At 44.6% G+C, this 13,567-nt stretch overlaps 1 protein-coding gene across 1 annotated transcript in view; it reads left to right on the top strand.

Annotated features, from left to right (window-relative positions):
- MAN2A1 (mannosidase alpha class 2A member 1) overlaps window positions 1-10,743 on the top strand; it is a 157,817-nt gene extending 147,074 nt beyond the window's left edge. The window contains exons 20-21 of the mRNA XM_040239693.1: window positions 6,786-6,896; window positions 8,656-10,743. Of these exons, the coding sequence (XP_040095627.1) occupies window positions 6,786-6,896; window positions 8,656-8,808 (264 nt within the window). The 3' untranslated portion in view covers window positions 8,809-10,743. The remainder of the gene's footprint in view (window positions 1-6,785; window positions 6,897-8,655) is intronic.
- The last annotated feature ends 2,824 nt before the right edge of the window (window positions 10,744-13,567 follow it).

The raw sequence follows: 13,567 nt of genomic DNA, 5'->3' as shown, positions 1-13,567 counted from the left end.
GCTGTCTGCAGGCTCCCCTTCCAGCCCTCGGCTCCCCGCTCCAGGCCACTGTCTGCTGGCTCCCCTTCTAGCCCTGGGCTCCCTGCTCCAGGCCGCTGTCTATAGGCTCCCCTTCCAGCCCTCGGCTCCCTGCTCCAGGCCGCTGTCTGCAGGCTCCCCTTCCAGCCCTGGGCTCCCACTCCTGGTGGAGGAAGGCACTGTGTAATCAAAGCTCAGAGAGCATGTGCAGCCTGGGGAGTCTGCTGGCCCCCTGAGGTTAGCAGCTTTTCCAGCTAAAGTCCTCAAACTCATTGTGTCCAGGTGACACCAGGGAGATTATAGAAAAGACTTCGATGTCTTCATCTCTGAGATTCTGATTCTGTAGATTTGGGGTGGAGAGCTCAGGAATTAGTAAATTTTGAAAACTCTCCTAGTGATTCTATAAATTGCTGTTATCTGCATTTACTGAATTGGGAAAATAAGGGTTAGATTAAATAATTAAAATTAAATTCCTACCTGTGAATGGCAGAATCAGGAGCCACAACCAACTCTTCTGAACCTGGGTGCTGACTGTGATCTCAGAGGGTCCCATTAAGATTTCATGATTTACTAAATCTGTTCTCAAAGTCCAGCTTTCCAGAAAAACAAACAAAACAGCAACCAAAAAGGTCCAGTTTTCAAAAATTATTCTATATTGATAGATCAGCTTGTTTTTACGCAGACATATCTTGCTTTTCTAGTTTATAGTTTGGGTTTTTTTTTAATTATGTCATATATTTGTAGTCAGATGAAGAGGAGAACAAACATCTCTTAAAACCCTGCCTCACAGCTGTGTGGCCCAGCATGCTCCAGCCACTGTTAAGGAATTTAAATGTTAGCCTTCTCAGCCTGCATATCTGGTGTCCAACTCTCTTCTCCTCATCACTCCCTTTTCTTGCACTGTCAACAGTCTGAGTTATAAAAAGAAGCTTCTGTGAAGGTTTGAAAACTGGGGAATAAGAGTACCACTCAAGTGCACTAACCGCACCCTCAGGAGAGGGAAGTGACTTAGGGAGAGGAGAGCCTTGGGAGAGAGGATGCTGGGAGGATCTCACGGGAGGATGAGCCATGGATCAGGCTAGAATGAAAAGTTCCGTCTGGAATGCTGACTTTCCAGGGATGAGGAGAAACTTAATTAAGCTGGTTAGCTAAGCATCATGGAGCCATTCTGCCTTGATGCTTTGAGCAGTGATATCTACTTCCACTCTTTTTGCAGATTGTTTTCCCTGCTTTTATATTCAAATATATTTTTATTTCATTTATCCGTAGATGTGAAGTAAAAAGTGTTAGTCACTCAGTTGTGTCCAACTCTTTGTGGCCCAGTGGACTGCAGGCCCCCAGGCTCCCCTGTCCATGGAATTCTCCAGATGAGGATCCTGGTGTGGGTGGCCATTTCACCATCCGAGCCCCCAGGGAAGCCCTCATTCCTAGACATCTGTGTGTACATCTCTCCTCTCTATCTGTATGTGTTAGATGTGACTCTTTATTATGAATGGGATTTATTTTGGTTTGTGCTTAACTGTTTCTTAGAGAATTAACCAGTCATTTCAATGTCAACACCACTTACTGAATAAAGTCTTCTCTCTCAACTTGCTTTCACCACCCCCTCCTTTTCTTATAAGAGGCAGTTTAAGGTTTATACTTTATTTTGCCTTTCTTAAAAGAATTGATTGGTGCTTTATTGATCTCCCTAGTTTCTGGAAAGGTGAAAATTGTTGGGGAAAAAAATGTTCTTTGTTGTACATATCTGAGGACAACCATCCACCTTCCCCTTTCTTTCTGTCATGCTACCTTGTTGATTAAAACAGAATAACTGTTATTGACATTTTAACAAGTGCCCTGGAAAATGCATTTCTACTGGTTATTTCCTGTCTCAGGACTTGTAACACAGTGTGAGATTTTCTAGCCTTGCCACCTGCCAGAATGCACTGAAATATGAGAGATATTTGGCATCGCCAAAGAATCTGAGCAGCTTGGAGCCGTGGTGTCGTCTGTGTGTGCCTCGCGTGTCCTCCGAGGAGGGTGGGGTCACACGCTCCTTGGAGAGTCCGGCCACAGTCGCGACCCCTGTCTTCCTCAGGAGACAGTGTATCCACAGGCACCGTGGATGGTTTGCAGCAGCTACGGGTGGTGAGCCCCACAGGAGCGGCTCCGCTCTCGAATTTGCAGAGTTCCGTCCACCGTGGGGAAGGAGCATCTACCTGTTCCTTGGCTTAGAAGAGACTGTCATATGTGGTGTGGTTTCCAGGGTGGCCTTAAATCTTTAAAATGAGATGAGTGGATGGCTGGGCAGGTTGTAAATGGGTAGAAATGGTAACTTCTAAACCTTTCTTTCTGAATGTTTTAGTAAATCATGATATTAGCTCTGTTGGAACCATTGATTAAATACTCCCATTTTCCAGCCTGAGATCAGAAGCTGGAAAGTCTCCTTAAGTGATCTCCTTAAGTTGATAACCTTTTGTTGTATTAAGTCAAAAGCGACCCTCCTCCTTGCCCTCAAGCCGGTGTCCGTCTGCACTGATGCGCAGCAGAGCAGAGGCAGAGAATGCCGCTGCGCCGGCGCAGGCTTGGGGGCCGGGCCCGCGGGGCCGAGGGCGCTGCCTCCGCTCGCTGCCGGCTGTCCCAGAGCAGGCCCTGCATCCTCCGATGCCAGTGGCCAGGTGGCAGCGAGCGTGTCACGAGAGAGGCGCCATCAGGCTCCAGTGGGTTGGCAGCTGCCAAGCATGTGGAGTGGCATCCGGCACGCAGTGAGCACGAAGTTTTAACAAGGTTCTCGACTGTGATCATTCAGTCATCAGCAGTTTCACTGTTACTAAGATTGAAATAAAAATATTAGCACTTTCTTTTTAATTGGAGAAATTGAAGTTTATTGCCACAGTAAATTTTGATGAAACTTTGATGTGTATTCCTTATATAGTTTATTGCTGATTTCTCAGATCGCTCTAATATGATGTACCTAAAGCTGCCTCCGTCCCAAGCATTGCACTGAGTGCTTTCTGTGAGCTTGACTTAGCTCTCAGGGCAGCACAAGGACAGGAGGCGGTATCCGTGCCCGCTGTGTAGAAGAGGCTAAAGGGGCACCACTCTCTGGCTGTGTGACCTGGCCTGGGGGTGGTGGGAAACCTTCCGGGTCACACAGCCAGGGAGTTGTGATGCTCCGAGGCGCGCCGCGGGAGTCTGACTCCAGACCCCTGCTCACTGCCTTGTACTGCCCTCTGCCTGGGACAGTGCAGACAACGCTGGGCAGTACCTGGCTTGCTCTCTTCCTGTCTGCTCAGTGATAGTGGAATACTCATGGAAGGATGCATCACCCGTTAGTGAGGAAAGATCATGAAAAGCCAAAGTGGCGTTGCTGGTGTACCTGCTGTTTGCGTGCAAGAGGGAGTGTTTGGTGATCGCTGTCCTGTGCCTTTAAATACAGCCGAGCATCTTTATGCCGCCTGGCTACTTCAGAGGGGTTGTGAGGGGAGATGACTTCATCCCTGCCAAGCATTCTGCACAGCCCTGGCACGCAGTGAGTGCCCAGCAAGTGTCCGCTGCAGGTACTGTCACTGTTGGTGTGCTTGGCCCTTGATCATTGGAGGGACTCTCCCCAAGTCTCACCTGGTTCCCTGAATTTTCAGAGGCAAATGACAGCCTCAGTCCTTTAACTGGTTCCTGCGGGAGCCAAACCATGCCTCCAGGCTAGCCTTCTCTGAGCCTGCCGACATCACTTGTAGCCAGATCTTGTTGCCCAGCCTTCCCTCAGTCACTGGAGAAGTTTTAGGAGCCCTGCTTAGTCTAGAAACTTGGTGTTGGTTTTTCCTCTGAGATAAGTTCTCCCGGGGACTTTCCTGGGACAGCTTGGGAACATCCACACAGTGGTTCAGCCTCAACAGTGATCTGTTCTACAAAGACAGTTTGACACTCACCCAGCACAGCGATGACGCAGTTTCAAGTGTATACGTTTTCTTCCCCATGCCCCCCTCTTTTTGAGGTCTGTATTTTATTAACGTGTTAATGAATATAAAAAGAGGTCTTTCAAACTTTGTTTACTCTCCGAGAGTGTATGCTGTGACTACTTGAGGGTAACTGGTTTTCCTGCATACATATTCAAGTTAAAATCACAGTTTCCCTACTTTGAAAAACAGTTTTCTTGGAAATAAAATGTCTAGACAGACTTTGAAACTGAAAAACTGCTGCTTTGCCTCAGGTATTTTTGCTTGAAAACTGATTCTTTCATGAATATTTGATTTTTTAAAACTTACACAAGATGAATGCCATTTTACTAGTCTTTTAGTCCTTGTGAAAATGATGCAGTTTTTAGAGAAAGTAAAACTGTTTTCCCATAAGTGTAAATTAATTTGTATGACTTTAATCTCCACTTCTGCACACTTTGTTTAAATCCCTTATCTAAAATTAAATGTCGATGGCAGAGTCCTGAGTGTCTCCCTTCCCACTTTTCTGGGTCATCGTCAGTCTGCTAAAGACCTCGCACGGTTGTTACTCCAGAACAAATGCTTTGCAGGAATTTTCACAACACCTGCTTATCAGTGTTTTTTTAAGGATGGTCTAGATCCCATGGTGGAGAAGGCAATGGCACCCCACTCCAGTCCTCTTGCCTGGCAAATCCCACGGACGGAGGAGCCTGGTGGGCTGCGGTCCATGGGGTCGCACAGAGTCAGACACAACTGAAGCGACTTAGCAGCAGCAGCAGTGAGCTAAAATGGCCAGATGCCAAGGATAATAGTGATAAGTGCTTTTGGAGTTTAATTAAGAGGCTGTCTAATTTGTGAATTTGAATCAGAACTCTTAGGACTTTGATGTATAGTTGTGGACATATAATTTAGGACTGTCCTGACTCCTTAGTTACAAAGCTGTGATGCCAATAAAATAAATTTGTGAATAAGAGGTAAAAAGAGAATATTGTTTAACTTGTAACTGTTACGAAAATAACCACTGTTTATTTGATGGATGATGTTGATATAAATAATAATATATTAAGGTCTTTCTCTGCTCCAGACCCTGGGCTAAGTTCTTATTATGCTGCCTCTTTTTATCTTGTTTTTGATGTCAGTTTTGCTGACATCAGCAGCTAGTAAATTGCAGAAGTAGGCGACAGATCTTAGGCTGTCTGACTCCCAGCCCAGATGGTGCCTTCTTGTTTCTATAGTCTCTGCACCAGCGCAGCGTGCCCTAGGAGCTGGGCTGTTGCAGTGTTCTCAGCGGGTTAGCTCAGCATGACTCTGTAGGAGAGGAGGCACGCGGTAGCTCCACCGTACAGACGAGGAGACCGGCACCCGGGAAGAATAAGAGAGTGTTCCAGGGTTTCAAAATGGGCGTAACTGCTATCCTTCTGTACACACTGAATACAGGGCTTTTTAATGTGCTTTTTTCATGCTATTTAGGGACTATGAAATTGTTTGAAATTTCATTAGGAATCTTTATCATATCACTTCAACTTGCTCTGTGTGTTACGTGGTCCTGTGATGACTCAGAATCCCTAAATGCCGTTTTTCTCTTCCTTCAAAAAAAAATTTTAGCAGTACCACTGCAAAATACCAGTCTAAAATGTCATAAAACAGGTTATTCCAGCCAAGAGTCTGAGGTGAGGACAGATTTAAGTTGTTCAGTCACATTAAACTCAAATCAGTGTTGGGAATGCTGGCAGCTGTTCAGAAAAGATGTCTCTGTAGCACATTAAAAAAGCTTTATGCCCTAGTAAGGCTGACCAAGGCTTCCTGGTGGCTCAGACGGTAAAGAACCCACCTGCAATGCGGGAGACCTGGGTATGGTCCCTCGGTTGGGAAGCTCCCCTGGAGAACGGAATGGCTACCCACTCCAGTATTCTGGCCCAGAAAATTCCACGGACTGTATATAGTCCATGGGGTCGCAAAGAGTCAGACACAGCTGAGCCACTTTCACTTTCAACGTTGATCAAGAACCTCGGCATATTCATATCTGTGGTCACATTTTTTAAAAAAATGGAGTAGTAAATGTGTCTATACAGTAAGGGTGCATTGCTTAACTTTTCCAAAGATTTTATTTATCCATTTTATTTATCATAAACATTGCCTGTAAAACTTATTAAATAGTTATAGTTTTAAATGTTCAAGGACTTAAAGCATTCAAGGCATTGTTACTTGGATTGGGTGCAAGAAAGTGTATACTGATCGCTGTAGCTGACTTGTCATTTTTAGTGTTTTCCTTTCTTCTTGAGCAAGAAGAATAGCTTCTGTAATGTGAATTTAAATGATACATCAAGCCAATAAATGTGGCTGGCTTAGCAAGTGATAAGCATAACTAATTCGATTTAAATGTCTCGTATAAAAATCATGAACCAATACATTAAAGATTAAAAATGTTAATGCAATTAACAAAAATTAGTATTCAGTGAAGAAGCATATTTCAGTTTTAAGATGGATGATACGTCATTCAGTGGCCAGATAAGGACCAAATTCAGGTATACTTTATTCAGTTGATGGATTTATTAAAAGTAAGTGAAAATGAAACGCTTTATTTGAAGAAACTTTGACAAACTGGTATATAACATGTGGACAAAAGTGACTTGCCAAGGACTCTCAGCACGTCAGCTGAGCGCCTGGGGAAGGCCGTGTCTCCGGGGAGTGGGCAGGCTCCGCACGGAGCCTGAATGGGAGTGGGCGGGCCTGAAGTCACTTTCAGATACGGGAGCGTTGGTGGTTGGGGACAGGGACATCGAGGGTGTACCGTGGGGTCAGAATCGTTTTCAGCGTCCCCGTGGCGTCTTGCTCTCTGCTCATTTACAGGTGGATGGCGAGCATTCCAGCGAGGCTGCCTTGATCCTCCACAGGAAGGGGTTTGACTGCCGCTTCTCTAGCAGAGACACCGGGCTGCTGTGTTCCACAACCCAGGGAAAGGTGAGCCGAAAGCCTGTTCTCCCTGTTGACTTGGTGTGCGTTGAAAGGCTTACCTTCTGCAGATAACCCTGAGAAGGAGCTGTCTCATTGCCTTTCTGTGGACTCCTCACCTCAACCTCCAGTTTGCTCGTTTTCCCTCCTTAAGGGAGCCCTGTCCCAGTGTCCGGTCTCTCCTCCTTGTCGACAGCAGACTGCCCCGGCAGGCAGGTGCGTGCTCGGAGACAGGGCCTCGCCGAGTCTTAGGCTTTCCGCTTCCCACCCACAACGTGGCTTCTTCCCACCCCTCCATTCCCACCACTCTCAGACGCTCAGGTATGACCCAGTTCAGCGATAGCAACCCCAGGTCCTGCGGGGGCCAGGTGACTGCAGGTGGCTCAGTCAGTAAGGAGTCCGCCTGCAGTGCAGGAGACCCGGCTCTGATCCCTGGGTGGGGAGGACCCCTGGAGGAGTGCATGGCAACCCCCTCCAGAATGCTTGCCTGGAAGATTCCATGGACAGAGGAGCCCTACAGGCTATAGTCTGCGGTCACAAAGAGTCGGACACGACTGAGCGACTGGCACACACACAGAGCAGGTGCAGGCTTGCAGCAGGGGTGGTGGGGACGTGAGACTGGCCGACGGGTGACTCGGCCGAGGACTGGGGCCAGCTGGACTCCGCCCCAGCCTGTTGTCTCCCAGGGCCAGATCTTCTGATTAAGCGGGTGTGCGTGAGTCCACCCTGTGCAGCCCAGCGGGTCCTCAGGCTGAGTGCTGACCGCCAGCTGCACCTTCTGATTTCTCTTTAAGCTGGCCTTGCTGCCGGTCCTCGTCAGCCACTCTCAGAGGGAAGGGAACCTCCAGCCTTACGCCTCTGGCTCCGACAGCCTGGGGCTGTCTGCAGCACGCTGGCAGACCTCCTACACTAAGTCAGCTAGCTGACCCACTCTTGAAGACTTCGTAGACATGGTGTCAGACAGACTCCAGGGAGCCCGTTCTGCCCTACACAGGTGGCATGTGCGTAGCCGAGGCTGCAGAAGGAGGGGAGAGTGAGGCGGTGGGGAGGCCTGAAGCTGCCTGGGGCGACAGGTGCCCGTTCCTTCTGCCCGCGCTTCATGTCATTGGCGCTCGGAGGAGCACTGATCTTTGTTGCTGGTTTCACTGTTCGTACTCTCTCCCTTCTCAGTGACGATCTGAGACATTTGAGTGTGAACGTTTGCACTCAAAACACTAAGGCGTTGAGTCTTAAGGGGGTTATACGATCCAGAGAGACACACTAGAAGAGCCTGCCAGAAGTGAGAGTAGATTTTTCCAAAGACCTTCCTACCCTGTCAGCGGCTCGCTTACGTGAGGGCCTTCCTGGGGGCCTGGGGCCTGTCTCCCGGCTTTTCTGGCTCAGGAGGATGGTGGAGAAGCACCCCTGTTGGGGTAGATCTCACTGAAAGAGGGAGGAGCTGTGTTTCAAGCTTTTGGTCTGTGTAGCCCTTTCTTTCATGGAGAAGGGCCCTCGCATACGATGCGTTGTTAAGCAGCTGAGAGGGGCCCAGAAGACAGCGCTCTCCTGTTCCTGGGCTCCGCTCTCCCTCCAGAGCTCGTCTCGGTGCTCAAGTGTGTGGAGGTGGACTCAGTCTCCTCCCCTTCCCCTGGTTTTTCACCCCTGCTTTTTCACTAAACGACAGTATTCCAAACATACTTCTCACCGTGCCTCACGCTGAGGGTATAGGTGCGCTACTTAGCTTGCTTCAGTTATCCTGAACATGTACTTGTTTGTCATTTACTTTTAGATATTGGTCCAGAAACTTTTTAGCAAGTTCACTGTTGTAAGTATCGTACCTTCGTCATTATCCCTGATGCGTTCTCCTCCAGACGCCCGGAATATAAGTGAAATCAACTTGAGTCCCATGGAAATCAGCACATTCCGAATCCACCTGAGGTGAACCTGGCTTTCAGATTTGGATTGGAAAGCATTGGCTTTTATATACTTCTTGGTTTTACGTGCAATAGAGAAGCACATTATTTTAGCTTCTGGCTACTGTGAGGACATGAATTCTGTGATTCTTTTTCTTAAACCGATACAGTAGGAGAGAAAAAAAAGCCATGCTACAAACTAGTTTTTTTTTTAAGTTCCTTCCATGAACTACTATCATCGGTATGAATTGACGCAACAAACGAAGGAATGTCTAGAGACAGCCTCTCAGCAGATTGCATCTCAGGTTAAATGCTAACTAATTATATCTGTGTCGGGGGTTGTGAAGAGAGTGCTCTAAGTATTCATGTTGCTGACCCTTTGTTAGTTTTACAAAAATACCCATTTTTACCAAAATGGAATAAAAAGCTGGTGGGTAATAGCTAATGGCCAAAATGGTTGCAGTCGATCATACATGTTAGAAGAACTTTATGTGTTGAAATATGTGGAAAAGTGCAATCCATCAATCCTGATAATGTATATTGTTGCTCTTACATGTTTTTCTACCACTTGACCCCTCCCTCCCTATCCTTTGTAAGTATTTCCAGAAATACCAGATTTTGAATCATTCAATAGCAGACAAAGAGGCATATTTTCATTACTTGACACTGTGGGATAGGTGCAATTGATTCCATTGTCCCTAAGCTGGCAGAAGCAATTCTATAGGTACCATGACCTCTTCTAGGTACCACAAGGTGTCTTTTTACACAGCTCATTTGAATACAGATGTTCTGAGAAGGGGTTTTCTATTTTAAAATTATCATATCAGAATAAATGTGCCTTATTTTTTTATAAGTCTTGTTAAATCTTTTGGTGTCCATATTACTGTTGGGGGAAGGTGGGGAGTGGCTGGGGGGAAGGGCGGGTACTTTCTATGACACATAAATTGTATAATTTTTGCCTGACAATGCTGGCCACGTTCTGATCTGTTTCATTAAATTTGTGGTGATGTTACTCTAAACATTTTGACTATTTGAATGTACTGAGATGTTAGAAAACAAAACAAGGAAGAAAAATATTGTTAATTAAAATATGCTGCTGCCAAGGAGACTGCAACTTGAAGCTAGGATTTTGTAACAAGCAGAATCCACATACTGTTTTCATTTCACAAGAGCTCACCATTTTGAAGAGAGAATGCTTTAAAATAGACCGTTTTGAAACCCACTTATGTGTAACTCATCATAATTTATCATATTAAAGAATATGTTTGTTCAGTGAATTTCCAACTTTTGTACGTGCTAACCTCAAAATGAAGTTCTAAACCTATGTGCCATTACAATACTTTTGATAAAATTTATTTGGGATCATTGTTAACTTGACATTAAAATAAAACCAACATTTAGAGTATTCCATCTTAGCATAGAAAGGATTCTTGACTATGTGCACTGCTGAAAATTCTCTGTGTTAACTAATAGGTTTAGTATTATCTGACTTTAAACTTCCATTTTACCTCCTGCCATTCCAACATCTTCATATAGAAATAAAAACATCATTTCTGTTTTATGTAGCCTGGTTCTCATCTGTATTTTCAGTCAAGATGCAGCTCCTTAGATTATCATTCCATTAAGTTCATAAACTTCTTTCGCCTTTAATAATTAAGGAAATAATACTAGTGTTGATGAAGATATTACAAGACAGTAATTTCTTGCAATAAACATGTACTGTAAGTTTCCTTCCTTGTTTTGGGGGGAGAAACAACTAAAACAAAAAACAAACTTACTTTCTGTGAACATCTACAGACGTTAGGATTGCCAGACACAAATCCCAGGAATAAGATCAGTATTTTCGTTGCATCTTAAGTGTAACACCTTCCTATAGGAGTTCACTGTGTTCTGGGGTTCAAGTGGCTGTGCTTAATCGTTCTGGAATCTCTGATCAGTGGAAATAAAAAATCTTGATGCAATAACAGTGGTCTCGCCACTCTGGGCTGTATGAGATGGGTCTGTCCTGCGCTCCGTCGGGGTCTTCTTCAGTGTGTGTAGTCGCCAGCTGCTCACAGGTAAAGCAGAAATTCCCTTTCACCAGCAAGTTTCTGCTTTTTGTTTTTAGAATAAATCATCAGGGAAATGAAGAGAGGATGCTTTTGCTTTGGGTTGTGGTCAAGAACTGATTAAATAATTTAGTGTCCCTGGCACACACTAAAAATCGTACACTTCAGTGGTGATCTCAGTGGCATATTTGTTTGCTTAGGTTTTATTACGTTCATTATCACAGATGTTCAGTTGACCAAGTAGTTGATGACTTTCTCTCTTTTTTAAAAAAAATTTAATTTGGGGTTATAACTGCAGTGTTTGAGAACTCAGCATCCTTGTTTTCTGCAAATACTGATTAAAACAAAATGCTGTAAAACGTGTTGTAAAACATTGTAATTACCTTCCCACGTCTTTGTTGTATTTGTGCTGAAATGTTTTCACATTCCTTTGGAAGAAAATCTTTGCTTTTATTTTGATTATGTTGCTTTCCTTGAAATCAATAGGTTTTGATATTTTCTCTTGGAAGATTTTATATCTTTTTGGGAATATGTAATATATCTAATAAAAGATAAATCTTACCATGTGCGTGGTCCTCTAGAGTAGTTCTTAAATCTGATTTTGTAAACAAGATACATTAACTGTTTCAGTGGGTAGAGTGGAGGAGTAAGGGCTTGTTCTGTCTTCTGTCATGAGTGAATTGCTCTTTCTTCAGTCCATTTCTGTTGGGTTGGCCAAAAAGTTTATTCAGTTTTTTCCTCTAAGATGGATGGTTCTAGTAGCGCTTTATCTAGTTGTCTTTATCTTCAGAACAATTTTGTTAGATTGTGTTGTGACTATTGTCATATCAGTGTGTATTTTTAAAAAAAAAATCAATTGGCCATTTTAGTAATGAAGATGGAAGAAAAAGCAACGTTTTAGACATATTATGCTTTACTCAAGAAAGGTAAAAATGCAACTGAAACACACACACAGAATATCTGTGCAGTGTATGAAGAAGGTGTTGGGATTGATCTAACTTTTCAAAAGTGGTTTGCGAAGTTTCATGCTGGTTGTTCCTTGCTGGACAGTATTGCCCAGTCATGTACACCAGTTGATGCTGATCACAATCAAAGGGAGACATTGAGAGCAATCAGCATACACCACAGGGAGGTCGCTGCAGCTCTCAGAATGCCCAAACCAAGCGCTGAGGACCGCTCGCACCAGCCTTGGTTATGTCAATCACTGTGATGTGTGAGTTCCTCGTAAGTGAAGAGAAAAACCTTCTTAACCTTCTTGACCATCTTTCCACGTGCAGTTCTCCACTGAAAGGTAATAAAAATGTTCTGTTTTTAAAACAAATCGTATTGGTGATGAAAAATAGATACTGCACAGTGATGTGGGAGGGAAGAGATTGTGAGGCAAGCAAAATGAACCACCACCAATCACACCAAAGGCCAGTCTTCATGCAAAGAAGGAGATGGTTCATATGTGGTGGGATTGGAAGGGAGTCCTCTTTATGAGCTCTTGCTGGAAAATGATTAATTCCAACAGGTACTGCGCCCAGTTAGACCAGCTGAAAGCAGCACTCGAGGAAAAGCATCCAGAACTGGTCAGCAGAAAATGCATCATCTCTCCCAGGCCTGCACAAGACCACGTGTTTCTCTGATGACCAGACAAAAATTGTTACAGCTTGGCTGGGAAGTTCTGATTCATCCAGGTATTTCTCCAGACCTTTGGATTTCCATTTATTTTCATCTTTATAGAATTCTCCTAATGGAAAAAATTTCAGTTCCCTGGAAGACCATAAACGCACTTGAAACAGTTCTTTGCTCAAAAAGATAAAAGGTTTTGGGAAGATGAGATTATGAAGTTGACTGGAAAGTGGCAGAACGTAGTAGGGAAAAAAGGTGGTGAATATGTTGTTCAATAAAGTTCTTGGTGAAAATGAAAAATGTGTCTCTTGCTTGCACTTTAAAACCGAAGGAACTTTTTGGCCAACCTAATAGCAGGCAAATGGTAGGCAGCGGTGGTAGTGAATTTTACGTCTGGGTTTGGAGTCAGCTTTGAGTTGGGGTTCAGAAGCCTTCCCAGCAACACTGCCTGTGGAATCTTCTGGTCCAGTAAGGAGGGGGAGGTTGTGGTCAGTCCAGTATTCCAGGATGAGATGAGAGTAAGCCAAGATGTGAAACAGAAGGTCCATGTGAGCAGATGTGGAAGGTAAGGCGTGTTGGAAGGGTGGGGGTCTGAAGACACCCTCCAGCCTGCCCGCCAGGCCAGCACGCAGCTTAGTGGCTTTAGGGGAATTTCCTCAAAGCCAGGAGTTGGGGGAGGGAAAGGGATACATATTCCAGAGGTACGTATGTGTTAGCCAGGCAAAGAATACTCGCTAACTAGGAAGTTTATACTTGTTTTGGGTGACTTACAACGTGAAGAGACTAATCAATTTGTAATATATATACACTGAGCTGTAAAACCCTAGAGAAATATGAATAAAAATACTAATTTCATCATCAGATGATGAAAATTTCTTGGCTCCATATTATTTGATTATCAACATGCCAAAATCGTTTGAAAGGTAAAACGGGTAAAGAAGAATTTAGTTTAGATGGGCATACACTTACATTGCTCCTACAAAGCTGTGATGTGAAACCAACTAGGGCGATTGTGACTGTAAATGGTCCCAGGAGTGGCTGAAGAGCTGCTGGAGTGGATGAGGCCCCTGTGGTGTACACTGGCTTGAGCAAAAATAAGTGATTTATTGTCCCCAGTAACAACATC

Source organism: Oryx dammah, unplaced genomic scaffold (assembly GCF_014754425.2).
Source record: "Oryx dammah isolate SB20612 unplaced genomic scaffold, SCBI_Odam_1.1 HiC_scaffold_5, whole genome shotgun sequence".
NCBI classification, from domain to species: Eukaryota; Metazoa; Chordata; class Mammalia; order Artiodactyla; family Bovidae; genus Oryx; species Oryx dammah.
The sequence above is the reverse complement of the archived record's forward strand: the minus strand, read 5'-3'. Positions and strand labels throughout refer to the sequence as shown.